This window comes from Tarenaya hassleriana, unplaced genomic scaffold (genome assembly GCF_000463585.1).
Source record: "Tarenaya hassleriana unplaced genomic scaffold, ASM46358v1 Cleome9, whole genome shotgun sequence".
Classification (NCBI taxonomy): domain Eukaryota; kingdom Viridiplantae; phylum Streptophyta; class Magnoliopsida; order Brassicales; family Cleomaceae; genus Tarenaya; species Tarenaya hassleriana.
The window spans coordinates 3,647,638-3,671,959 of NW_010971389.1; the positions used below are offsets into that span (position 1 = coordinate 3,647,638).

A 24,322-nucleotide genomic window follows, 5' to 3' on the forward strand; every position below is an offset into this window, starting at 1 on the left:
CCTGTTCCTGTCCAAGTTAGCTAAATCTTTGCTCAACCATCCGTGATCATATGTAGGAAAGAGTCAACAAGTCTGCTGACTCTTCCGATAGCTGTAGAAGATGTAAAGCGAGAAGTCAAGATACTTCAAGCATTATGCGGACATGAAAACGTCGTCCAGTTCCACAACGCCTTCGAGGACAAAAACTATGTATACATAGTTATGGAGTAAGCCTCGGCATTTCTCCCAAGCTCCACCTTTCATCTTCTCTCTTAACTCTAGCTCATCCTTTTCTTGTGCTGCAAGAAATCACAACAATCTGTTTGATCGGATAATCAGTTCTGATTTCCTATCTTTCAGGTTATGCGAAGGCGGTGAATTACTGGATCGGATATTAGCCAAGTAAGTCGCTGTGAAAAAACCAGATGAAAGTATCGTGTTTGCATATTGAATTTCTTGAACTAGGGTTTCCGCTTTTCACGTATAAATGCTTTAGGACGAACACGCTCATTCTACTTTGATTCTTGGTGCACAAGTTAACTATCCATACCAATGTTCAACTGTATGTGTTTGTAGGAAAGATAGCCGTTACAGCGAGAAGGATGCGGCCATTGTCGTGAGGCAGATGCTGAAGGTTGCGGCAGAATGTCATTTACGAGGTCTGGTTCACCGCGACATGAAGCCAGAGGTAAGCTGCTTTCTCAAACTTTTGAACCATCCTCGTTCGATAATATGTTTTATCGTTTACGAGTAACTTCCTTGCTTTTTCTCTGCAGAATTTCCTCTTCAAATCAACCGAAGAAAACTCGCCTCTTAAGGCAACGGATTTCGGTTTGTCAGACTTCATAAAACCAGGTCAAGCCACAAGAAATGATTGCCATCCATTGCCTTTCTCTTCTTCTTCATCATCCAATCCATACATTCCCTTTTCTTAACTGACACATTGATTCTACAATGTCACTGATATTTCTGGTACATTGCAGGAAAAAAGTTCCACGATATCGTGGGAAGCGCGTACTATGTGGCTCCTGAAGTTTTGAAACGTCGGTCAGGGCCTGAATCTGACGTGTGGAGTATCGGTGTCATCACCTACATTTTGCTCTGTGGGAGGAGACCTTTCTGGGATAAGACCGAAGACGGAATATTCAAGGAGGTCTTGAGAAACAAACCAGATTTCAGGCGGAAACCTTGGCCAACCATCAGCCATGGCGCCAAAGACTTCGTGAAGAAGTTGTTAGTAAAGGACCCTCGAGCAAGATTAACAGCTGCTCAGGCCCTCTGTATGTGCCCTTCGTTCATCATCACTCGCCCAAAGCAAGAGTACCCGATCGCCATTTCAAACTATTTCTCATATTCTGAATGTTGTTTTCTCTGCAGCGCATCCATGGGTGAGAGAAGGAGGGGAGGCCTCAGAGATTCCTATTGACATATCAGTCCTCAACAACATGCGCCAGTTCGTGAAGTTCAGCCGTCTGAAGCAAATTGCTCTCAGGGTAAGAGGAGAGAACCATGAGAAAATGACATATGCCTCTGCCTGTTGATGCTTGATTTCGATGAACTCGTTTTGGTGTAGGCTCTGGCGAGCACGTTTGATGACGAAGAGCTGGCTAATCTTAGGGACCAGTTTGATGCAATCGACGTCGACAAAAACGGCTCCATTAGCCTTGAAGAGATGAGACAGGTAAGTAGAAACCCACCTTCTCTTCACTAACTCACCACGTACAAGTAAGCAACCTGCTGGAAGAGTTGCAAATATCCATTCATTTTCTCGTCCCATAGGCTTTGGCGAAGGATCTTCCATGGAAGCTTAAGGATTCTCGAGTCACAGAGATCCTTCATGCAGTAAGTAACCGAGGAAAAACACTAACCACCCCCTCGGGTTAAGTATTGATAGGGGGTGTATACTCTAAAAGCTGATTGTGTTGGTGCAGATTGATAGCAACACGGATGGGTTGGTCGACTTCCCCGAGTTTGTGGCAGCTGCATTGCATGTACATCAGTTAGAGGAGCACGACTCGGAGAAGTGGCAGCAGAGATCAAGAGCTGCATTTGAGAAGTTCGACATAGACAGGGATGGGTATATAACTCCGGAGGAACTTCGACTGGTCTGTCCCCCCTCGTACACATACCTTGTATTCTTTTATCATGAGGGTCTGACATTCTTTTCTCCTGTTGATGAGACCAAGTTTCTGTTGCAGCAAACGGGCTTGAAAGGCTCCATCGAACCTCTCCTGGAAGAAGCCGACGTTGACAAAGACGGGAAAATCAGCATCCATGAGTTCCAGAGGCTTTTGAGAACCGCGAGCGTCAAATCAAGAAACGTTAGGAGCCCTCCCGGTTACCAGATCTCCCAGAAGATGTAAAATCTTTGCTCAACCATCCGTGATCATATGTAGGAAAGAGTCAACAAGTCTGCTGATTTTGCTCCGATATCGAAAGGCGCCATTGTCACCGGACCCGGAGTTTAGTGAATTACGGTTTGGATTGATAATGTGTTGAACACCGAGTGCACTTTCTGGTCCGAGCCGGTGATCATGATCTTGTAAGGTTTTGGCGAGACATTCCCCACAAGTTGTTCTCTTATCGTAACATGTTGGTCGCTTACAATACTCACTTGCAAAGAAATGCGCATTTAACAGTGTTAACAGTTACCGTTAGTGTTAACAGTTACCGTTCGTGTAGGAACAGATCATGAAGCTGGTTTCGGTGTTTTACTTAAACATGTTCTCATTTTAACTGCCTTTAGAGACTGAAATCCACTTGTGGGCGTTAAAGGCGCAGACACGATGACCCTCATCTGTGGACAATTTCCAAAAAAATAATATATAATTATATATATGATTTAGCCATTAACCATTTGTTTAATGTTATCATCGTGGTTATGATCGGTCCATTCTCTTTTACAAATATATATATATATATATAGATATACATTGTATGTATGGTGCTCGTTTGATAAGATAAGATATGCACCTCATTCATACATCAACATACGACGTTAATGGAAGGAAACAAAAGTCAAAAGCAAGTTTGTCTTGGTCAATTAGTCATTCACGATTTTTTTTTTTATAATATGATATTATCTTCATCCCGTGATTACAGATCCGTTTAATTAACCCCCGCTCAAGAAAACGATATATATATATACACACCTTTTCTTTTATTAAGACATCTATAAATTGCAAAGTTTTTTTTTTTGGGTTAAATGTGAAATATATTAGTAAGAAGTATAATTACATGTTGGTGTTAACCGAATACAAAAGATAGGGTACCCATGATAAGTGAAAAAAAAAACACAAAAACCCCATGTTGGGGAGATGATAAAAAACATCTAAATTAGGACTTTTTTTTTCCGGAAGTTCACCAGACCTTTGGTCCGACTACATCTTCTAGAGGAATGGGGAAGCCCATGTAAATGTCTCTCCCGACGCTTGGATTTGAACCCAGGATGAGAGCATGCTTTACATGTTCTCTCACTACTAGGTCATCCAAGCTTGTGTTATCTAAACTAGGACTTCATTATCAAGAAAATACCAATCTTCAAGGAGGGAGGAGGATTGCAATTGACGGACCCTAAGTGTAGCCAGGAGAGTGTTACGAACAGACCTTTCGATCTTTCGTCGCTATAAATTGCAAACTTATGGCGGAATGTCACGATAATTTAAATTAAAATGTTGATTAGGTTCCCTAATTGTTATAAAATCTAATGAAGCGCTATAATAATTCCTGTATGTGCACACATGTAATATATATATATATATATATGACTCGTGACATGGCCATCTTCTCACCCAAGCGATGACACCTATCATATGAAATATATGGTCCATATGAATTGATATTGATGGATCCTTAGGTTGCAGTGGACCGACCATCTAATCTCGTTATGACAATTACAGTTCCAATTTGCCACGACGAAATAAATCCACACTTTCATTCTTATCGCGTCTGCAATAATTTTCCCCCAAATGGATAACGCCCTCCCTCTGCTGACTCAGCTCCATGACCCGGCCCGACCCGAATTGATTAACGTAATTCAAAACACTAATCGACCTTTCGCCTATAAATACACACTCCTGCTCCTTTTTCCCTCCCTCTACGACAGAACAATCAGACGACGACGACGATGATGCTTTCTTCTTCCCCTTCTTCCTTCTCTCCTCCGTTCCTCTCTTCTTCTCCGCCTCTCTCCCCCACATCTCCGCCGCCTCACGCTCGCCTTGCTCCGCCTATCTCCGCCGCCGCTTCCGCCTCCTGCTCCTACACCTGGACGGAGGAGCCGCCACGGTTGCGGCAGAGCCCACGGCGGGTGAGTGTGCCGCAAAGCGCGTCCCTGTACGAGATCCTGGAAGTTCCGATCGGCGCGACGAGCCGCGAGATCAAGGCGGCTTACCGGCGATTGGCCAGGATCTGTCATCCCGACGTCGCGGGAATCGATCGGGAAAACTCGTCGGCGGACGAGTTCATGAGGATCCACGCGGCTTATTGCACGCTCTTGGATCCCGATAAACGAGCCGTCTACGACCGTAGGATCCGGCAGCGGAGCAGACCGATGACCACCGCCGGGACCTCCGGATTCGGCAGGTATGGCGGAAGAAACTGGGAAACCGATCAGTGCTGGTAGTGAGTCGACTCAGCAACCGAGTTGGCTCGGGCCGGTGCCGCTACGGTTTGTGGTTAATCAGAAACTGGGAAACTAAATACACGGCGAGAAGCGTGGGGATTAGTGGCTAATCAGATTATCATTGGATTAGTCGTTAATTACGATCAATCTTGGGTGGTTCATGTGATTAAAAAAAAATCAGATAACATCAAATGTATATAGATGTATGTATTCACATGTACAGAGTATTAAGTATGAAATAGCCTGAATTTCCAAAAGTTTAACGGATCAATATCAGTGTGTAAAATTTGTGGTTGTAACCATTTATGTTTACATCTCAGATTTTAGATATTTTTTTTTTCTACTGTTTTTTTTTTGTTATAATTTTAAGTTTTGTTTGGATTTAGTTTATACTTATCTTTATTAAAAATGATAAGCTTTGGTTGATTGGAGCATAATCAGCAATAATCTCATCCGCAATGATAAGCGACAAAATCTACGGTCAGAAGATTCTAAAAGTGAAAATTAATATATATCGCGTAATTAAATATTTACATATTTAACCTTTTTTGTATATTATTAAAAATATTGAATCCTGTGAATAATGAATATATTATGGACATTGTCACGGAGGCCCCCCCGCGTGACACAACGTGGGCGCGGAACTGCACATATCTATCTTTGTAGTTCTACAAGGGAATTTATTTTGAAAATATATTTTATATGTTTTAATCAAATCAGATTCAAAAAATGAAAATATATTATAAATAATAATTCGATAATAACTGAATTATATTTTTTTTAATCTAACTACAGTTTGATATACACCTTGAATTTGTTAGTTTCTGGTGAATCAAAAGTTAAAATTCGAAATAAATTAATTAAATAATTATCAATCTCTATTTTATTTTATTTTATTTATCCTTCTAGAAACTATATATATAAAGATTTAGTGCGGTCTCTCTTTTGAAATAAAATAGATGAAAAGAAATTTCAAAACTCGTGCCCGTCCAAATGCTGACTTGTACACCCAAGAAAAAAGGAATGTAGAGGAAATAATGAACAATTATCCGGATTTTTTGGATCCAACAGATCATAGACGTTTCGTTGAATTTTCAACTTTAAAAAATATTATATTTTTTATCGTGCAAATGTTCGGATTCATTTATTTGAATTTCCTTCAAACATCGAAAGCGGTCCGGCGGTGATGCACTAAACATTGGTATTTGGGCCTTGGAGGATAAAATATGGGCCCATGTTAAGTCCAAGTAATGGGTTTAGGCCCAATAGTAAATATATTTACGGTGGGCGTCAACCCACCTGATTAACCCACGGAAAAGGCGGCGTTTTCCCAAATTCATAATCTCCAAGAATCTCCCCAACATTAATTAGATTTAGTTGGATACTCTGTTTGAAAAGGTTTAGGGTTTGATTAATGAATGATGACATCTCTAAAAATAAAGTTTTTTCCTTTAAATCTTATTTTTATCCTTAAATGAGATCTCTCGAGACATATATATAGAGACCCCGGATTCCATCTACCAAACCAAACCAAACCAAACCCTAGGTACCCAATCTCTCTCTAAGCGAAAAGCTTCGATTTTTGTTTGTTTTGATCCGATGTCGCTTGAGGAGCAATCGGCTGTGAGATCCACCGGGAAGGTTCTCTGGTTCAACGACATTAAAGGGTATGGCTTCATCACTTCCGATGACGGTGGTGAAGAGCTTTTTGTTCATCAGTCCTCCATCGTCTCCGACGGTTTCCGGAGCCTGACGGTGGGAGAATCGGTGGAGTTCGCTGTCGCACTGGGCGGCGACGGCAAGACCAAAGCCGCTTTCGTCACCGCCCCCGGCGGAGCTCCACTTAACAAGAAGGAAATCGGCTCCCGCGGAAACGGCGGAGGATCGGGTTGCTTCAACTGTGGCGAGGTCGGTCACATGGCGAAGGACTGCCGTAACGGCGGCGGAAACAGCTACGGAAGCGGTGGCCGAGGAGCAGGCGGGGAAGGGTGCTACAACTGCGGCGAGGTTGGTCACATGGCGAAGGACTGCCGTACCGTTGCTACAACTGCGGCGGTGTGGGGCATTTCGCTAGGGAATGCCGGCAGATTTCCGGCGGAAACGTAGGAGGCGGAGGCTCTTGCTATAGCTGTGGAGGATTTGGGCACATGGCGAGAGACTGCAAGAGCAGGAGACCGGCCGGTGCTTGCTACGAGTGCGGTGGAACAGGTCACTTGGCTCGTGACTGTGACCGGAGAGGAAGCGGTGGCGGTGGCGGTGGCAAGTGTTTTAACTGCGGAAAGGAAGGTCATTTTGCTAGGGAATGCTCTGTTGGTTCCTAATCAACAACAGCGAAAAATGACTGAAAGAAGCGTGATATCTGTGCATATTCCTCTTCTTTTCACCTCAATATCTCTTGACTTTTGTTGATGGGAATGAATTTGCTTGGTCCTATTTGTGGGGTTTTTTTTTTTAATACACAGTTATGCTCATTTTTGGGTGACTATATATACACACATGGCGAGCTTCTTTTCTGGTATGGTTCCTGCAAGATTTGGCCTTTATAGTGTCTGGTTTTGTTCGCAAATTAACTGCTCTGTTTATCTTTTGCAGTTCAATAGTGTGATGTTCTTGGGTTTCCTGTGGTTAGCCTGTGAATCATCAAGTCTTTCATGCTTGCTCCATTGAATTTTATATCAGCTGATGAAAGTTTCTGCAGAATCTCCAGAATGGTAAAACCTGGTGAGATCTGGCTGGACCTCCCATTCCAAGATCTTCTCACCATAAGATTGATCCTAGATATAATAATATTTGATCTTTTCTTGTGTTTTACCTTTAGGGTTTGATCATGAACAGAGCAATTGCTCTGTTGTGTTTGGTAATTTTTAGTGTTACCCTTTACCAAAACAAAACTGCACTAGTAGTGAATTAGGCCAAGTCCTAGTTAGGTGTTAACCTCTTCCTGTTCCTGTCCAAGTTAGCTGTTTAGCCAAAGATGTCTCTTGAGCTTGTTCCCCCAGCTATAAAAAAGGATGAACCCTTTGTTTTCCCCAAACCCTTTATTCTGTATTCTGATTTGTGATGGTGCAGAGTAAACTTTGTGCTTAGCTACAAATTGTATGATGAAATATTATATTATTATTGATTGGGACACGACTGGTACTGGTAGGACACAACACGGCCTTGTATTTCAGCATCATTTCTTGTTCCCACTTCCCTCTCATACATGATATCATTATATATGCAACAATCCAGTTCGGAGATGAACAATGTGAAGGTTTGAATAACTTGGAAACGATGATGTTCCAAGGAGATAAGATTTTAACCGACATGTTGGAGACTGACATCGCATCTAAGGTATGGAATCATTGTAAACAGACAAAAAGGAAACTTAATACACCAGATCTCCTTTTTTTTCTTTCTTGTTTTTATATTTGGGAATATCTTTTCTTTTTTTGTGTGTAATAATGGAAAGAATGTGACCATGAACATGTATCGTAGCCGGCATGGTCGCACGTGAAGACCCTGTTTCTTGTCCTTAAGGAATCACGCACCACCCACATAAAGATTTTATCAGAAATCTTAATCAAATCGCAAGAGAACAGATCGAAGAAGAAGAAGGAGTTTGTTTCATGAAGAACACGTAGAAGAACTTCTCTGATGATCTTTATTCACAAGGTGTTCTTTACATAATATAGACTTTCTCAAGTCTATAAGAAAGGAAAATACGTTGGTTGATATATTGCTATGTACACTGAAAGGAAGTTTGCCATTTACGAGGATTCAATCAAGGCTTCTGAGTAAATCTGGAAGATTTCATTCTGATTCATCAAACCCTCCATTTGATCTTGAGGTTTTGCTTAGTTGCTTACTGGAGAAGAAATCATTGACTTCATCTCTAGTTGATTGATTGTCTTGAACGTGTGCTTCGGTTCGGTTATCCTCAACATTCCCCTCAAGATTGGTCGGCGGTATTCGGTAAGACCAATCTTGAAGAGAACATTGTTAAGAATAAGTGAGCTTGTCGCCTTGGTGAAAATGTCGGCAAGTTGATCTCGGCTTCGAGTGTACATTGGCGATATTGTCCCGTTTGTGATCTTTTCCCTAATAAAGTGGCAATCGACCTCGATGTGCTTCGTCCTTTCGTGAAAGACGGAGTTGGCTGCGATATGAAGGGCGGCTTGATTGTCGCAATGAAGTGGAACCGGACGAGTAGTGTCGATTCCAAGGTCCTCCAAGAGTTGCTTCAACCATATGATCTCACTTGTGGTATTTGCCATTGCTCGGTATTCAGCCTCCGCACTTGACCTTGCTACCACGGTTTGCTTTTTGCTCTTCCAAGTGACAAGATTGCCTCCGACGAATGTGCAGTACCCGGTGGTAGACTTTCGATCCGTCCTATCTCCGGCCCAATCTGCATCGCAATATCCAATGATCTCCGTGTGTTTGTTGTTCCTCATCCATAGTCCCTTGTTCGGTGTGCCTTTGAGATATTTAAGTATTCGATCCACCATTTGCCAGTGAGTCGAGGTTGGTGCGTGCATCCATTGACTAACCTGGTGCACAGCGAAGCTTAAGTCAGGACGTGTGATTGTAAGATAGATAAGCTTACCGACAACGCGACGATATTGTTCAGCGTTTTCCAAAGATTCCCCCTCGCGTTGATCTTTGAAATGCTCCTCTAGTGGTGTTCTGACGGGCTTAGCTCCGAGTTTCCCTGTCTCAGTAAGTAGGTCAATGATATATTTTCGTTGAGATAAAAAAATATCATCCGAGTCACGAGTAACTTCAATCCCAAGAAAATAATGGAGTGGACCAAGATCTTTAATATCAAAAACAGTTTTAAGATGTCGTTTAGTATCCTCAATACCACTCAAATCATTGCCCGTAAGTATTATGTCATCGACATATACTAAAAGTACGATTATACCCGAGGTCGAGTGGAGGATGAATAGCGAGTGATCGGAGTGACTTCGGGAGAAGCCTTTGGCAAGAAGAGCATCATGTAATTTTTGATACCAAGCGCGCGGGGATTGTTTCAACCCGTAGATTGCCTTGGAAAGTCGACAAACTCGGTTATCCTCTGTATATCCTGGTGGGGGCTTCATAAAGATTTCCTCTTCGAGATCCCCCTGTAAGAAAGCATTCTTGACATCAAGCTGCCACAAAGACCAATTTAGATTAGCTGCTAGAGAAAAAATAACACGAATCGAGGGAATCTTAGCCACGGGAGCAAAGGTGTCGGTGTAATCTTCCCCATAAGTTTGAGTGAAACCCTTTGCTACCAAACGCGCTTTGTACCGTTCGATCTCTCCATTGCTTTTGTATTTGATTTTGTAAATCCATTTAGACCCAATGGCCTTTTTGTTCGGTGGTAAATCTGTGAGAGTCCATGTTCGGTTGCGTTCTAACGCAGCTAGTTCCTCTTGCATGGCAGATATCCATTCCGGAGAATTCTTGGCTTGATCATATGTTTGTGGCTCCGACACCTGGGTAATAGCACTCAAAAAAGACTGTGCATTAATCGGAAAATGAGAAAGAGAAATATAGGGCTGAATTGGGTGAACCACTTTGGCAAGGTTTGTGTTGGCATTGGCGAGCACTTTCCAAGTGGGCTTGCGATCACGTGTCCCTCTACGTAGTGCTGGAGGATCAGAGGTGTCATCAGTACAAGAGGAGAATTTGCCGACAGTTGTTTCAGCTGGAAACGAAGGCAACCCAAGAGGCTGGTCCGTAGGAACCGAACATGGTTCCCCCTGTCGGACATCATGAGGTGGAATGGCAGCGGTAGAATCTAAGTTGTCATGTTCATCTTGGAATAGTGGATGACCTGCAGTGTTAGAAGGAGAAGAACCATCGAGAAAGAGAGGAAGAGCTGGCGAAACCTGTGGGGACAAAACAGAGTCCGACGAGTCCAATTCGGCAGAATCTGCGGAAGAGGGATTCTGATGGGGTTTGTCACGCAAAGTCGAAGGGGAGGTCTGATTACTGATGTTTCGGAACGATTGGCGGAGTTGATCGGGATAGGGATTGTAGTCAGTTCCTTGTTCAGCAAGATTCTCCAAGTGCTTCCAATTCTTGGCGTCAAAGTAGCCAAGATTTTCTTCAAATTTGACATTACGAGACGTGTAGATTCTCTTTGATTCGGGGTGATAGCACGTGTATCCTTTTTGGTCCGGAGGATAACCCAAGAAGATGCATCGAATGCTCTTTGGTTGAAGCTTATGTCGTTGCCCTTCGTCAATATGCACGAAACATACACAACCGAAAACGCGTAAGTGTTCAAGAGAATCTTTACGTGAATGAAGTACCTCAAATGGTGAATGATCTTGAAGTATTTGAGTTGGTAGACGGTTTATGAGGTAGCACGCCATCTTGACCGCATCACTCCAATAGATCTTAGGCATGTGACGATGGAAAAGAAGAGTTCGAGCCACCTCCATTAGATGTCGATTTTTCCGCTCGGCAACACCATTTTGTTGGGGAGTATTGGGACAAGATCTTTGGTGAATGATGCCGTGTTGGTTGAGAAAGGCTCGAAAGGAATGACTCATGTATTCACCTCCGTTATCTGTACGGAAACATTTGATCTTTTTGCCAAATTGGTTAGAAATGAAGGCATGATAAGTCTTGAACGTTTCAAAGACATCGCTTTTGTTTTTCAAAAGATATAACCATGTATATTTTGTTTTTTCGTCAATAAATGTTACAAAATATTTATAATGATCTCTCGAGAAACAAGGCGAAGTCCATAAGTCGGAATGAATAAGATCAAATGCATTATCATAAACGGTAGTAGAAATAGGAAACATCGATCTACAATGTTTTCCAAGCACACATGCTTCACACAAGTCATGAGGAACAACATCATCTTTAGTGTTTGGAACTAGTAATCGGAGAACTTTATTGTGCGGATGGCCTAATCTAGCATGCCAAAGTGATTTAGAAACATGAAACGATGAATGAGCTGGAAAATGCAAGTCTGCAATGTAGTAGAGATTGGCGTGTCTTATCCCCTTTCCAAGCGTAGCATCGGACTTAGTATCCTGAAAGATCACACTATTAGAATCAAATAGAACTTTGCAATCTGTATCATGAATGAATTTAGAAATGGATAATAAGTTGGTGCTAAAGTCAGGAACATAAAGAGCCGAGAACTCCCTTCCAAACAACCGAACCAAACCTTGTCCTTTAATCGAAACAAATTTTCCGTTGGCAACCGTAACCATCCCATATGATTGTTCAAGTTTATAGAAAAGATTTTTATCATGAAACATGTGGGTGGTTGCCCCGGAATCGATGATAATGTGCGGTGTAGGAAGAGAGGAAAAATTACCGGTTTCTTTTTCTTTCATAGAAAGGACAAATTGTTTGAATTCATCTTGAGTGAAGGAGATGGTGTTTCCTGCACTCATCGCAGCTCCTTTGGTCTGCGAGGAATCCCGATAACGAGTCGGCTTTAAATGAGGATTTAGGATCCAACAACGATCCTTAGTATGCCCCTGTTTCTTGCAGTGCTCACACATCGGTCCACGCTTTTCTTTGGGAATTGGCAGTAATGGCAGATTTTTCTTAGTGTAGTGCGCCATCTCCAGTGGTCCTGCAAACAAATTTCTCCCAGTTTCTTCTCTCTTGATTAGCATACATACCTCGGAGAATGATGGAAGAGTTGTGTGGCGCAGGATGTGGTAGATAAGGGAATTGTATGACGCATCAAGGGCAAGGAGAAGGCCAAACACTTTATCTTCATCAGCTCTCTGAAGAAACACCTTCGGATCGACAATCGATGGGCGGATCTCCTCGAGCTCAGACCAAAGAGCGGTATAGATGCCTTGGATCTGATTGAATGGTTGTCCTTGTTGCTGCAAGGTTGACAATTTTTTCTTAATCTCGTAAATACGGCTTATGTTTGATAAGTTACCGTATACATCCTTAAGAGCATCCCATAGGCTTTTTGCAGACTCCATGGCGATGAATGATTGGAGCAGATTGTGGTCGAGGGAACCTTGCAAAATGACCAAGGCAATTTGATCATCTTGGTGCCATTTTGTTGTCGCCTCTGCAGTAACAGTCGGTCGTGGTCGGGTTTCTATTTGCGGCTCCTCTCCTTGTGCCGCAACCAATGGCGGGGAAGAAGGCGCAGTCCCGTCGGTGATGTGGGTCCATAGCCCTTTGCTACTGAGCGTGGCCTTTGCGGCTTTCGACCAGTAGAAATAATTTTCTCCGTTAAGAGTTATCGGAATCGGTTTTGACGAACTATCCATGATGCTGAGAGAGAGAGAGAGAGACAAGAGATAGATTTTCAGAAAGAGGGGAGAAGATATAAAAGAGAAGAGATGATCTTAAGCTCTGATACCATAAAGATTTTATCAGAAATCTTAATCAAATCGCAAGAGAACAGATCGAAGAAGAAGAAGAAGGAGTTTGTTTCATGAAGAACACGTAGAAGAACTTCTCTGATGATCTTTATTCACAAGGTGTTCTTTACATAATATAGACTTTCTCAAGTCTATAAGAAAGGAAAATACGTTGGTTGATATATTGCTATGTACACTGAAAGGAAGTTTGCCATTTACGAGGATTCAATCAAGGCTTCTGAGTAAATCTGGAAGATTTCATTCTGATTCATCAAACCCTCCATTTGATCTTGAGGTTTTGCTTAGTTGCTTACTGGAGAAGAAATCATTTGACTTCATCTCTAGTTGATTGATTGTCTTGAACGTGTGCTTCGGTTCGGTTATCCTCAACACCACATGCCTACCAGTAGTTCTCCTATATATACTCTCTAATCATCCTCCTAATTCCTCGCCGGAGCATACAGATCCGCCGGAGAATCTCGCCGGCGGCTAAACCATAGAGATCCAGTATTGGAAAGAACACGCCGGCTCTCTGCTCCAATGGGTCTATCTCAAGTTTCTCTCTTTCTTATCCTCGAGGTGGTTCTTCTCTTTGTCAATGGCGGTTCTGGAACCACCTTCTCCATTATCAACCAGTGTGGCTACACCGTTTGGCCGGGGCTTCTCTCCGGCGCCGGAACCTCCCCTCTACCGACCACCGGCTTCGTCCTTAACCCATCGGAGACACGTGTCATCCCCATCCCCGCCGCTTGGTCCGGCCGCATCTGGGGCCGTACACTCTGCTCTCAGGACGAATCGACCGGGAAATTCTCTTGCATCACCGGCAACTGCGGCTCCTCCGCCTTGGAATGCTCCGGAACCGGCGCCGAACCACCGGCGACCCTCGCCGAGTTCACCCTCAACGGCGCCGGAGGGCTCGACTTCTACGACGTCAGCCTCGTCGACGGCTACAACATCCCCATGACCATCGTCCCGCAGGCCGGAGTCCCCAGCGCCGGAAACTGTACGGCAACGGGGTGCATCACCGACCTCAACGGTCCATGCCCCGCGGTGCTGAAGGTGTCGTCGCGGTCACCGGAGCAGGCGGTGGCGTGCAAGAGCGCGTGCGAGGCGTTCGGGGAGCCGCAGTACTGTTGCAGCGGAGCGTACGGAACACCGGACACGTGTAAGCCGAGCGAGTACTCGGAGTTCTTCAAGAGCGCGTGTCCTAGGGCTTATAGCTATGCTTACGACGACGGGACAAGCACCTTCACTTGCTCCGGTGCTGATTACGTCATCCCCTTCTGTCCTTCTCCGACCACGAGGTACGACACGACATCTTTTAAGTTCATTACAATATCTAAGGTCCCTTCAATGCCCATTACTCGACGGCTCTTGTTATGTCCATATCTGTAATAAAGATTTGTTTTTTGTTACTTGTTTTTCGCAGCATGAAGAGTCTGCAACCGGAGGCGGTCATCGTCTCCACCGCTTCGCCGAGATTCTCCGCCGCGTTTTCCTTCGGCGTTTTGGCCGCAGCTGTTTGGACCGTTGGCCGCGTTTGCTTATATATTCTTTTCATTGGGAAATCAGACCAGTTTTTTTTCTTCTTTTTGCACTATCAGTATAGAAGAAGATTAGAGAAAAAATCATTCAGAAGAAAGATTTGTTTTGTTCAAGAGATTAAATATCAGTGATGCTTCTTCCATGGATGAATCCTAATCCTATGGTCGTCCGCTAAATCCTCTAGCCGAAACAGTGGGTCTCGTGAGGACCACTCTTTGAGAAACCGCTGTTTCGTGTAGAGGTTTTGTCCGAATCCAGTGCCGACTGCCGAGTTCTTGTGATGAATGCGGTGATATATGAGATGCTTGGACGAACGAAAAAAAAAATGAATCAGAAAATTTTTCATTGATCTTCTTTCATCAACGAAAGCTTTATTCTCCTACAGATTTAAGAACAATCGAAGCAGAAATTAAAGAAGAATCTAAGATTCTGTTGCGGATTCAGATTTCTGGGTATCGATCCGAGACTTGAGGTACAGATTCTTGGTTCTTGTCACCAGGAACATATCCAGACCAAACCCCACAACGCAAGCTACGGCCATAATGAGAAAGACAAGACGGTAACAATGAGCTCCGACGCACGTGTTGCCTCCACTGCCGGCTTTCCTGGCTTCGGCATCGTACAGATAACCGGCGAGCAAACCGGAGAACAAGAACGAACCGAGAGGGAGGTTCAGAATCAGAATGTTGTATAACATTCCATAGTACTTTAACCCGAACAGCTCGGACGCGACCGGTACGGTTATGGTTAACCGGAAGCCGTAGCAGATTCCGACGAGGATTGAACCGATGTAGAGAGATCCCGGTATGGCGAAAGCCATTACTGCATACCCTATTGTCATCAGGACCTGAGAAACAGCGTTCCAAACCGGTCTCGGCGTTCCACGTCTCCTGCGAAAAAATAAAAATTTGGCAAAAGGGTCTGAGAATTCGGTTGCTTGGATCAGACGTAACTATGTAAACTGAGAAATCTTGTTTCATTGTTACCTCATGTAATGTTCAGACATCAAACCGGAAGCGATCCGTCCGAAGAATCCCCAGATACTTATGAGGGATATGAAAACAGATGCGTCGGTAAAGCCTTGAGCTAGTGACATCTGCGCCATGTTGTTCATCACACACATTCCAGGCCCGACGCCGAAAAGGAATGAAATGAACAGAACCCAGAAATCAAGAGTTCGCATCATTTCAGGTACAGTGTGTTCTTCCCCAATCTCGGGCTTCAGATCTGTCTTCTGGTCCTGGATTTTCGTCTGAACTGTTTGATTGGTCAACAAAGGCTCCTTGATTGAACGCTCGATATCCGGTCTCGATCTCGGTTTGAACAAGATTGCGTAGAGAGGAACCAGTACTGGAGAAGCAAGGAGTGTAAACAGCCCAGCAGCGAAGACGAGAGACAGAACACGCCCATGTCTTCCAGATATGTCGAAAGCCAAGAGATAGACAGCGAGAGCAATGGCGATAACGTTGAACACGTTGAAGAACTTGGTCTCTTTCTTCTCCTCTTCAGGGTCGGAAGCAGGAGAAGTTTCATGGAGGAAGAAGGAGGCGATGAAGCAAATCACAGCAGGAACCACTGCGAGTATCGCCACAAAAGCTGAAGGATCCGATGAGAACAGAGCCGTGGAGACATCTGTGAAGATGGCAGTGCTCAGCCCGAGATAGCCCTTGAGGATTCCCGAGACGGGTCCTCGTTTTCCGGGGAAACTTCTCATGCAAGTAACCAAAACCGCGGTGTTCATCCACGTCGTGCTGTTCCCTCCCAGACACAGAAATACACACATCTGTTCTTGCACATGAAACAAATCACCAGAAAAAACACACATATGAACAGAGAAGTTGTGTTGATGATATCGAGAATACGAAAACAGAGGATCGATCTCTGCGTTCTTTTTTTTTCTTCGGTTTACCTGCCAATAAGGAAGAGGGCTGATCTTCTTGCTCACGACAAGCCATTGAGCTCCATATCCGACAAGCCCTTCGAGAGCTCCGATGATGAGAATAACAGAAGGAGGGAGATAGTCAGAAGCAAAACCAGAGATCAAACCGAAGGCTTTTCCGACATCTTTCGCGACAGAGAGATTGTTCAGCTGAAGCTGAGACAGATTCATCAGAGATTTCAGAGAATCCGAGTAATTCGAGAACGTGTAATTGTTCCCGCAGATGGCTTGAACCCAGATAGCCGTCACGAATCCTAACCATTTCGCAGCAGAAGAAACCCGACCCATCGTTGAATGATGATGATGATGATGATGATCTGATTGATGATAGACAGGGGAATTGAGAAGAAGAAATTGATTCGGAAAGTGTATAGAATTTCAGAGTCCTGCAAATTGGTATGAAGGGTCTGAAGCTATATATAGTGTATATGTATATATATACGTGTGTATGAGATTAAGTATTGGTTTCATTTCATCAAAAAAAAAAAGTATTGGTTTCATTACCACAGCGTGGAGCTGTCACTTGACGTATGTCTGAAAAAAAACCCTTCACGGCCTCGGGTTTTCAGAACGGCGACAAACATATGGGGCCCGCAAAGTGTTTGACCAATTTGGGCGAAATCCGATGGTTTTAATCAGGGTTTAGTTTGTTTTTTTAATTACAACAATCATATGTAGATGGTTTTATATAGAAATTACTCTGCTAAATTCATTTAAATTGAAAAAAAGAAGCATTGTTTTATATAGAAAATTAGAAAGGATATATACTCTATAAATGGTAAATTAAATGTAATGTGCGAGTATATCCAAAGTATTAGTAATTTATTTTATGTACATTTGATAATATATTAATTAATACATCTAAAATTTTATATGGCTAAAAATCTGTGAATCTCTACAAAAAACAGAAAATTGTTAATAATTTATAATAATACATAACATAATAATTATATGTTTTAATCAATTATAAACAATCTTTTGAGGAAATGGGCCAGGAATGATTAAAAAAAATTCATTTAAAATAGAATGAAAAAAAGCATTGAAGTCAAGAGCTTCGGAATAAACCATTTTAAAATTAGTTATATACAATTTATGAATTAAATCTAAAATATTAAAAAAAATAGATTTTAAAGCAGAACAAACATAATTTTTTTCTAAAAAAGAGCAAAATATGTCCTAACCTAAACCCCTAAAGTCAATGCTAAAAACTAATATTTGCTTGCGTGGTTTTAAAAAAAAAAAAAGATCCCCGTTTTGAATATATATTATAAGAAATGCAACCCAAGGGCTGATATCTCTCGGGCCCTCCATGCCGCCTTTACTCTGCAGCTGTTTTCTTTAACCCTCTGTCCTCCACCTCTGGGTGCCAAAACCAGAGAAAACAGCCAACCAGATCTTGAAATAATAAAGCTCTGATCTTTCACCATAACTCGCAAAAGGGTTTTCAAAATATTTCGACGATATGGGATTTTATCCGCTTGCAGGATTATTCATGTTTTCCTCTTCTTCGTGAGAGCTCTGTTTCTGAATCAAGAGTCGTGAATGAGAATGTCGATGTGTTTGCTCCATGTCGGGTTCTAATTCTTGTCTGTTTTTATTCTTGTCCGGAACTCTTTTTTTTTTTTTATGTCTGATGGTAAAAGTTTTTATGCTCGATTCAAACCCAATTGTGGGGGAAAAGTATTCATTCAAACTTCTCCGGACTCCTAAAAAATATAGTTGAATCAAAAGGAGTAATGAATTTTTAGATTATAAAAAAAAATATCGCCAAAAAAACTCTTTACTCTTCCCAAATTAACGAAAAAATTCTGTATTTTTTTTATTACTAATTAAATCTTATATTTGGTGTGATTAATCCATAAAATCCATCACTTTTTAAAATTCGCCGAAAATATCTCGCGTCTGCGGACTCAAACTAAATGATGATGCGGTAATAACATAGCATAAACACATCATCATAATTATGTCATGTCATTATTTCAAACAAAATTTAAATTAAATAATTTATTTAAATTAACATGTATACATATAAATTCACATATATATATATATATTAAATATAAAATTACTTATAACTAATAAAACATATATATATATATAATATTATTATAAATAACATATATTATTTTTAATATGTATTGTATACATATTAGTTATAATTATTTTATTTTTGAAATTTTTTTAAAAAATATAAGATTTTATAAATTAATCATACCAAATATAAAATTTAATTGATAATAAAAAATATAGAATTTTTTCGTTGATATATGAAAAGATTACAGTAATTTTTTTTTTTGCGATAACACCGTAAGTTAATATGTCATATTAGATTTTTCACTTTCGGGGAACAGCGCGGGAAGCCTCCCGAGACGGTTAAGATAGAAACCGGTTTAGTCTTGAACACGAGGAACATTACCGGTTTAGACCGGTCCACGCTTCTTCTACGCGGAACTTCCGCGTCCTCCCACAATAAGCTGATAGCTCCGTCACTTTTCCCCCTCGCTAAGTCTCTTCGTCGTCGTGTATATCAATCTTCGTCGTCGTGTATATCAACCTTCGTCGTCTTTTATCTTATTTGCTTGTGTGTTCGTAATTCTAATCGCCGGCGAAAATGAGTTCCTCTGCGAACCCTAACCAAAAGCAAAGATCTTCGCTTTACCCAGAAGTTGATTTCTCGAACCCAGAACCTCAAATGCGCCCCTCGAATCCGATCTCCTCCTCATCTTCCAATCTCTATCCATCCCTCGATATGCATGATCTTGTCGGAAATCTCTTCCCGGACCCGCTGGAGGTTAAACCAATCCGGTATTATGCCGCCTCCGCTCCTCCTCCGGCGATGGAGGAAGTGATCCTGCGGATTCCCGGCGCGATCCTCCACCTCATCGACCAATCTTACAGTGTCGAGCTCGCTTGCGGCGATCTCACTGTTCTCCGTCTCATTCAGGGCGAGAATGTCATTGCCGTTCTCGCCCGCATCGCCGATGAGATCCAGTGGCCTTTGGCCAAGGACGAAGCCTCCGTGAAGGTGGACGACTCGCATTACTTCTTCTCCCTCCGTCTCGCTAAGGAATCCGGGTCGGATTCCAGCGACGACGAGGGGCCCAGCAAAAACTCTAAATCGAAATCGGAGGAAGATAACGGTATGCTGAACTACGGATTGACGATCGCGTCGAAGGGGCAAGAGCTGTTGCTCGAGCAGCTTGACCGGGTCTTGTCGGATTACAGCTGTTTCACGGTGCAGCAAGTGTCTGAGAAGGCGAAGGAGAAAGGGGAAAAGGTGTTGGATGCGACGGTGGCGAAGGAGACTTCGCCGGCGGAGCTGAAGGGGGACAAGAAGGAGATGGTGGAGAAGCAATGCGCTGCGTATTGGACGACTTTGGCGCCGAACGTGGAGGATTACAGTGGAAAGACGGCGAAGCTGATCGCTTCTGGTTCCGGGCAACTGATAAAAGGGATTCTCTGGTGTGGGGATGTGACCATGGATCGACTCAAATGGGGAAACGAGTTCATGAAGCGGAGGATGACCAAGGCCGAGAAGGAGAAGGAGATAAGCCCTGAGACCTTGAAAAGGATCAAGAGGTATGATTACTCTATAACCTGCTGTAGATCATTTGGTGTTGAGGGTTGTCTTCTGATCTCTGTTTCGGATCCAAGAAGTGGTTTTTTTGTGGTGATTCTGTTTCTGGACAGGGAAACATCGTTGTTTAGTTTGTAAGTATTATTAGTGAAACTTGTGTGCTAGATACTTGAGTTTGACTTCATCTTGGATAAACTCTTTGTCAGTATCTGTTTAAACTTATACCAGAGACTTTCAGGCAGCCTTATCCTAACTATGGTTGAGCTCCTCTAATGGAGTTAATATGTTTTGTGATGAGTTTGAAGTGTTCGAACCTTAAAAGTCTTTGGTTCTATTCTATGTCATTTTTTTTTGTGGTCCGGAGTTAAGGTGGCATGAATCTTGATGTCTGGTTTGTTTGCTGTATGCAGGGTGAAGAGGATGACCAAGATGACTGAGAAAGTGGCCAATGGTGTGCTCTCTGGTGTTATAAAAGTTTCAGGTTTCTTGACGAGTTCTGTGGCAAACACCAAAGTCGGGAAGAAATTCTTTAGCGCTCTTCCCGGAGAGATCGTTCTCGCAACACTTGATGGATTCAGTAAGTCAGATCATCCTTTCTTTTTTACGATTACGTATAAACTCTGATACTTTCGGTGGTCTCCTAACATTGTCTTACCTGCCCTTGCGGTACCCGAAGTAACATATGCACGTCTTCTGGGTTCTTTCTTGTTGTTTTGACAGACAAGATATGCGATGCTGCTGAAGTAGCTGGAAAGAATGTCATGGCAACATCGTCAACTGTCACAACCGAACTCGTCGATCACGGGTAATCTTCTTCCTTTATTGGGGGAAACGGGCAAAATCCTTTTAAGGGTTCATGACCAGAACATTGGTTAATCTCTTTCGATCGAGATGTTTAGAACATGGAAAACTAAACTCGAGGAATATTCGGGTTGCAGGTACGGGACAAAGGCGGCTGAGGCGACGAACGAAGGGCTGGAAGCAGCAGGGCATGCGATAGGGACAGCATGGGCTGCTTTCAAGATCCGAAAGGCCATTAACCCCAAAAGCGTACTGAAACCTTCGACACTGGCGAAATCCGCTGCAAAAGCTGCAGCTGAAGAGAAGAAGAAGCTCAAAAAGGACTCTAAGTAGATCAGAAAAAAAGATGCTCTTGTTGTCTGTAATGTTTCTGTATACAGAACAGAACTAGTGAGTAGGGTTCTTAGATTAATTAGGACATTTTTGCAAGTGTTTGGTCCTTTTCTCCTGAGAATATTGGAATGCTTTTGTTCTGAGTTTCCCGTTGTCTTTGTTTTTTTTTTTTCCCCATCTTTTGAATGATAGTGAACGGAGGATGAGGAAAAAGAATGGCACATACATTTTATTTACATTGTTGCCTTGTGTTCGGTTGTGCATGCTCCATGTACCACCTTCAAAGACTGCATGCCGTTTAGTCAGTTAGAAACGGCAGGTTGTTTTTTCCTCCGTTTTTAATAAAATAGAATTGATTGGCCCATCCAGGTTTCGAACCTGCGACCTTCGCGTTATTAGCACGACGCGCATGTGAGGCGGGTGGCGTACCGATCAGTTCAATCCAGTTAATAATCCAATAACAGGAATTATAACCGAACTATTAGGATATATATTTTTTTATGTTTTATTCTAAATATTTATATAATATTTTTATAATTTTATTTTCAATTTTTATAGACTCTTTAATTTATAAATAATTAAAAGATATTTTTATTTGATTAAAATCTTATTTATATATATATATATATCATATTAATTTATTATATTTTTTAAAATCAATGAAGATAAAAAAAGATGAAGTCTAAAATTTTTGAAGATTTTTGGAGATTTAATGATTTAAATTTGGGTTAAGCATTTTACAAGACTAATATTTTGTAGTTTGATTTAAATTGATGATTTAAAAGAATTAATATTAATATTATGAAATAATTTGAAGTTTTATTGATTTTTTTTATAATTTGTTTCACTGTCATAGTTTATTTATAATCGAATGTAATCGAATCGAACCAATCGATCTAAATTTAATAGTTCGGATATAATTTTATTATATTAAAACCAAATCAAAATGAACGGATTAAATTTATATAACCGTTCAGTCGGTTATATTTATAACCGAAATAAATAAGAAACCGAAAAACGAAATAGCCACGTTTAGAGGTGGACGAACGGTCGGTTACGGATTAATCGGTTACGGTTATTTCGAGTTCGGTTATTTCGGGTTATTAAAACTCATAACCAAACGGTTAATTAATTTTATTCGGTTCGGTTCGGTTCGGTTCGACTCAGTTTTGTCTATTTAAAACTATAACCAAAATAAAGATTCGATTCGGTTTGGTTTCGTTTCGATTATAATATTTAAAAAATCAATTCATTTATAATTAAAAATATTCAAATAAAATATAATATAAAATATTATCATAATTATTTTAACATATAAAAAAATAATATCTAAATTTATATTTTGATATAAAACTATTAAATAAATAAAGATATTTTTTCAAATGTTTATATCATACAAACTTTAAAAATAATAATAAAATACATTTAAAATATAATATAAATCAAGAATATAAACATTGATATATATATAAATATATATAAATGAATATATATATAAATATATATAAATGAGGATATATAAATATTTCGGTTCGGTTCGGTTCGGGTTCGGTTAATTCGGTTTATAAAAATTTATAACTAAACGGTTAATAATTTTTAATCGGTTCGGTTCGGTTCGGTTCGGATTCAGTTATTTCGGATTTTAAAAATTATAATCAAATGGTTATATAATTTTATTCGGTTCGGTTCGAGTATTTATCGGTCGGGTTCGGTTCGGTTATTCGGGTTCGGTTATTTTGGCCACCCCACGCTTACGCCCAATCACCTAGGTTATTTGAGTGGTTTTCCCACGTGAAAGAGAGGAACCTGGTGTTCGCCATGAGAGAAGATTACGAGGTGCGAATTTCTACTCTCCCACCTTATACTGCTTCTGTTTTTGTTTTCACGTGTTTGATATGTTCTTCCGAATTCAGTAGAATTTGGGTCGAATTGGATTCGTTGTTCTGGAAACTGTACGAAGAATTGAAAGCCGAGGCAGATTTAAACCTACTATTCCCTGAGACGTGTGAGGAAGTTATAATACTTGCTACATAAGAACGGATTTCGTATCGGATTGAATTACAATTGAAGTTATGTTTGATTGATATTTGGCAGATTGATATGTTATTGGTTGCCGATGCCCGGCAGAATCATGTTAAACCATCTGATATCCATTGTCAAATTCGCAGTTGAGGCTTCTAGTCGCGAATGCATCTACCAGACTGTTTTTACATTGTTGCTTCGTGTTTTGGGGTTCAAAGTCTTCGATTTTGGTTGCTCTATTCCCATCTTTTCCTTGTCGAGCTTTCAGATTCGTTATCACTCCAAGCTTGGCAGTCATCGTTTAGACATAATTGTACTATGCATTATTCCTTGTCTGAATTGAGGTTATAGATGCAGGTAGACAAGGCATCATGATTTGTCTGAATGGTCTTTCGGTTCCTGTTGTTAGACAGGAATCGTGAAATCCTTATCTTTCAGGAGGATCGTTTCCCTTATTCGTTCTTTCTGCTGCTTGACAGGATTTTTTACTTTGCAGTAATTCTTGGTGTTTGGGATTATAGGTTAAATCTTTCTCTCCAGTGAAATACTAACAATAGCTTATCCGATACCACCATCTTAATAGGTTGATGAGAAGAAGCAAGCGGCTGCCGATGTATTGTTTAATTATTCCAAGTTTGCAATGGCATGTATCGGAAATCAAACTCGAGCGAGTGACATGAGGTTGCATTTGATGAAGGTAATTGTTTCTGGCATTCGGTTTTTTGTGTCAAATTTAGCGAGATTGGCATTTGCCAACACCTTATTCTGATGATGACTCTATTTTATAGGAAATCTCGGGATTGCCAACTTCTCTGAAAAGGAGAGAAGCTTCCAGAACAGCTGCTTCTCCTGATCCAGCGGGTGAATCCTCGAGCTCTGGTACAGCCAGGCTTGATAAAGTGGACAGTTTCAGGGCAGTTTAATTTATACCTGCCAGTGTTTCATAGTATAGATGTTTGGCGCATCACGGGTTTAGTTCCTGCCTCTTAGAAAAACCATTTATGGATTCTACTCTTGATTGGTCCGTGACAATGTTATCTTGTATGCAATGCCTCGATGTGTGATTATTGAAACTGATTGTTTTGCTATTACTCTGAGTTGTTATGTCTTTGGTGTCATCTCTTCTTTATGGGCCAGTCTCTATATGCTTTTACGCTATTGGTTTT

At 41.4% G+C, this 24,322-nt stretch overlaps 7 protein-coding genes across 7 annotated transcripts in view; 6 read left to right on the forward strand and 1 right to left on the reverse strand.

The window, feature by feature from the left end:
- Positions 1-2,630, forward strand: part of LOC104804263 (calcium-dependent protein kinase 18-like) — a 4,414-nt gene extending 1,784 nt beyond the window's left edge. Inside the window, exons 2-11 of the mRNA XM_010528496.2 lie at positions 76-206; positions 340-381; positions 556-667; positions 756-834; positions 963-1,259; positions 1,357-1,472; positions 1,553-1,660; positions 1,759-1,821; positions 1,911-2,084; positions 2,178-2,630. Of these exons, the coding sequence (XP_010526798.1) occupies positions 76-206; positions 340-381; positions 556-667; positions 756-834; positions 963-1,259; positions 1,357-1,472; positions 1,553-1,660; positions 1,759-1,821; positions 1,911-2,084; positions 2,178-2,342 (1,287 nt within the window). The 3' untranslated portion in view covers positions 2,343-2,630. The remainder of the gene's footprint in view (positions 1-75; positions 207-339; positions 382-555; positions 668-755; positions 835-962; positions 1,260-1,356; positions 1,473-1,552; positions 1,661-1,758; positions 1,822-1,910; positions 2,085-2,177) is intronic.
- A 1,457-nt stretch (positions 2,631-4,087) lies between these two features.
- LOC104804264 (chaperone protein dnaJ 11, chloroplastic-like) lies at positions 4,088-4,946 on the forward strand. The gene has a single exon (XM_010528497.2). The coding sequence runs from the start codon at positions 4,106-4,108 to the stop codon at positions 4,601-4,603; it is 498 nt and encodes a 165-aa protein (XP_010526799.1). The 5' UTR covers positions 4,088-4,105; the 3' UTR covers positions 4,604-4,946.
- Positions 4,947-6,103: 1,157 nt separating this feature from the next.
- On the forward strand, positions 6,104-7,735 carry LOC104804265 (cold shock domain-containing protein 3-like). The gene is made up of 2 exons (XM_019201408.1): positions 6,104-6,600; positions 6,651-7,735. The coding sequence occupies exons 1-2, from the start codon at positions 6,203-6,205 to the stop codon at positions 6,922-6,924; spliced, it is 672 nt and encodes a 223-aa protein (XP_019056953.1). The 5' UTR covers positions 6,104-6,202; the 3' UTR covers positions 6,925-7,735.
- Positions 7,736-12,995: 5,260 nt separating this feature from the next.
- LOC104804267 (thaumatin-like protein 1b) lies at positions 12,996-14,620 on the forward strand. The gene is made up of 2 exons (XM_019201407.1): positions 12,996-14,243; positions 14,369-14,620. Exons 1-2 carry the CDS (start codon positions 13,480-13,482, stop codon positions 14,613-14,615), a joined length of 1,011 nt encoding a protein of 336 aa, XP_019056952.1. The 5' UTR covers positions 12,996-13,479; the 3' UTR covers positions 14,616-14,620.
- Positions 14,621-14,859: 239 nt separating this feature from the next.
- LOC104804268 (protein NUCLEAR FUSION DEFECTIVE 4-like) lies at positions 14,860-16,784 on the reverse strand. Its single transcript, XM_010528500.1, has 3 exons — positions 16,394-16,784; positions 15,471-16,267; positions 14,860-15,374 (listed from the first exon to the last, which is right to left on the reverse strand). The coding sequence occupies exons 1-3, from the start codon at positions 16,709-16,711 to the stop codon at positions 14,906-14,908; spliced, it is 1,584 nt and encodes a 527-aa protein (XP_010526802.1). The 5' UTR covers positions 16,712-16,784; the 3' UTR covers positions 14,860-14,905.
- A 2,125-nt stretch (positions 16,785-18,909) lies between these two features.
- On the forward strand, positions 18,910-21,281 carry LOC104804269 (protein EARLY-RESPONSIVE TO DEHYDRATION 7, chloroplastic-like). Its single transcript, XM_010528501.2, has 4 exons — positions 18,910-20,002; positions 20,411-20,577; positions 20,721-20,805; positions 20,939-21,281. The coding sequence occupies exons 1-4, from the start codon at positions 19,035-19,037 to the stop codon at positions 21,132-21,134; spliced, it is 1,416 nt and encodes a 471-aa protein (XP_010526803.1). The 5' UTR covers positions 18,910-19,034; the 3' UTR covers positions 21,135-21,281.
- Positions 21,282-22,874: 1,593 nt separating this feature from the next.
- LOC104804270 lies at positions 22,875-24,280 on the forward strand. Its single transcript, XM_010528503.1, has 3 exons — positions 22,875-22,970; positions 23,740-23,853; positions 23,945-24,280. Exons 1-3 carry the CDS (start codon positions 22,953-22,955, stop codon positions 24,077-24,079), a joined length of 267 nt encoding a protein of 88 aa, XP_010526805.1. The 5' UTR covers positions 22,875-22,952; the 3' UTR covers positions 24,080-24,280.
- The last annotated feature ends 42 nt before the right edge of the window (positions 24,281-24,322 follow it).

Bases quoted from the DNA above. Each gene is read 5' to 3' on its own strand.
- LOC104804264 (XM_010528497.2), top strand. From the start codon at position 4,106: ATGATGCTTTCTTCTTCCCCTTCTTCCTTCTCTCCTCCGTTCCTCTCT.
- LOC104804265 (XM_019201408.1), top strand. From the start codon at position 6,203: ATGTCGCTTGAGGAGCAATCGGCTGTGAGATCCACCGGGAAGGTTCTC. The intron at 6,601-6,650 runs CTGCGGCGAGGT...CCGTTGCTACAA, and splicing joins GGCGGGGAAGGGTGCTACAA to CTGCGGCGGTGTGGGGCATT.
- LOC104804267 (XM_019201407.1), top strand. From the start codon at position 13,480: ATGGGTCTATCTCAAGTTTCTCTCTTTCTTATCCTCGAGGTGGTTCTT. The intron at 14,244-14,368 runs GTACGACACGAC...TGTTTTTCGCAG, and splicing joins TGTCCTTCTCCGACCACGAG to CATGAAGAGTCTGCAACCGG.
- LOC104804268 (XM_010528500.1), bottom strand. From the start codon at position 16,711: ATGGGTCGGGTTTCTTCTGCTGCGAAATGGTTAGGATTCGTGACGGCT. The intron at 16,268-16,393 runs GTAAACCGAAGA...GTGCAAGAACAG, and splicing joins GCCCTCTTCCTTATTGGCAG to ATGTGTGTATTTCTGTGTCT. The intron at 15,375-15,470 runs GTAACAATGAAA...ATTTTTTCGCAG, and splicing joins ATGTCTGAACATTACATGAG to GAGACGTGGAACGCCGAGAC.
- LOC104804269 (XM_010528501.2), top strand. From the start codon at position 19,035: ATGAGTTCCTCTGCGAACCCTAACCAAAAGCAAAGATCTTCGCTTTAC. The intron at 20,578-20,720 runs GTAAGTCAGATC...TTGTTTTGACAG, and splicing joins CGCAACACTTGATGGATTCA to ACAAGATATGCGATGCTGCT. The intron at 20,806-20,938 runs GTAATCTTCTTC...TTCGGGTTGCAG, and splicing joins ACCGAACTCGTCGATCACGG to GTACGGGACAAAGGCGGCTG.
- LOC104804270 (XM_010528503.1), top strand. The intron at 23,854-23,944 runs GTAATTGTTTCT...TCTATTTTATAG, and splicing joins TGAGGTTGCATTTGATGAAG to GAAATCTCGGGATTGCCAAC.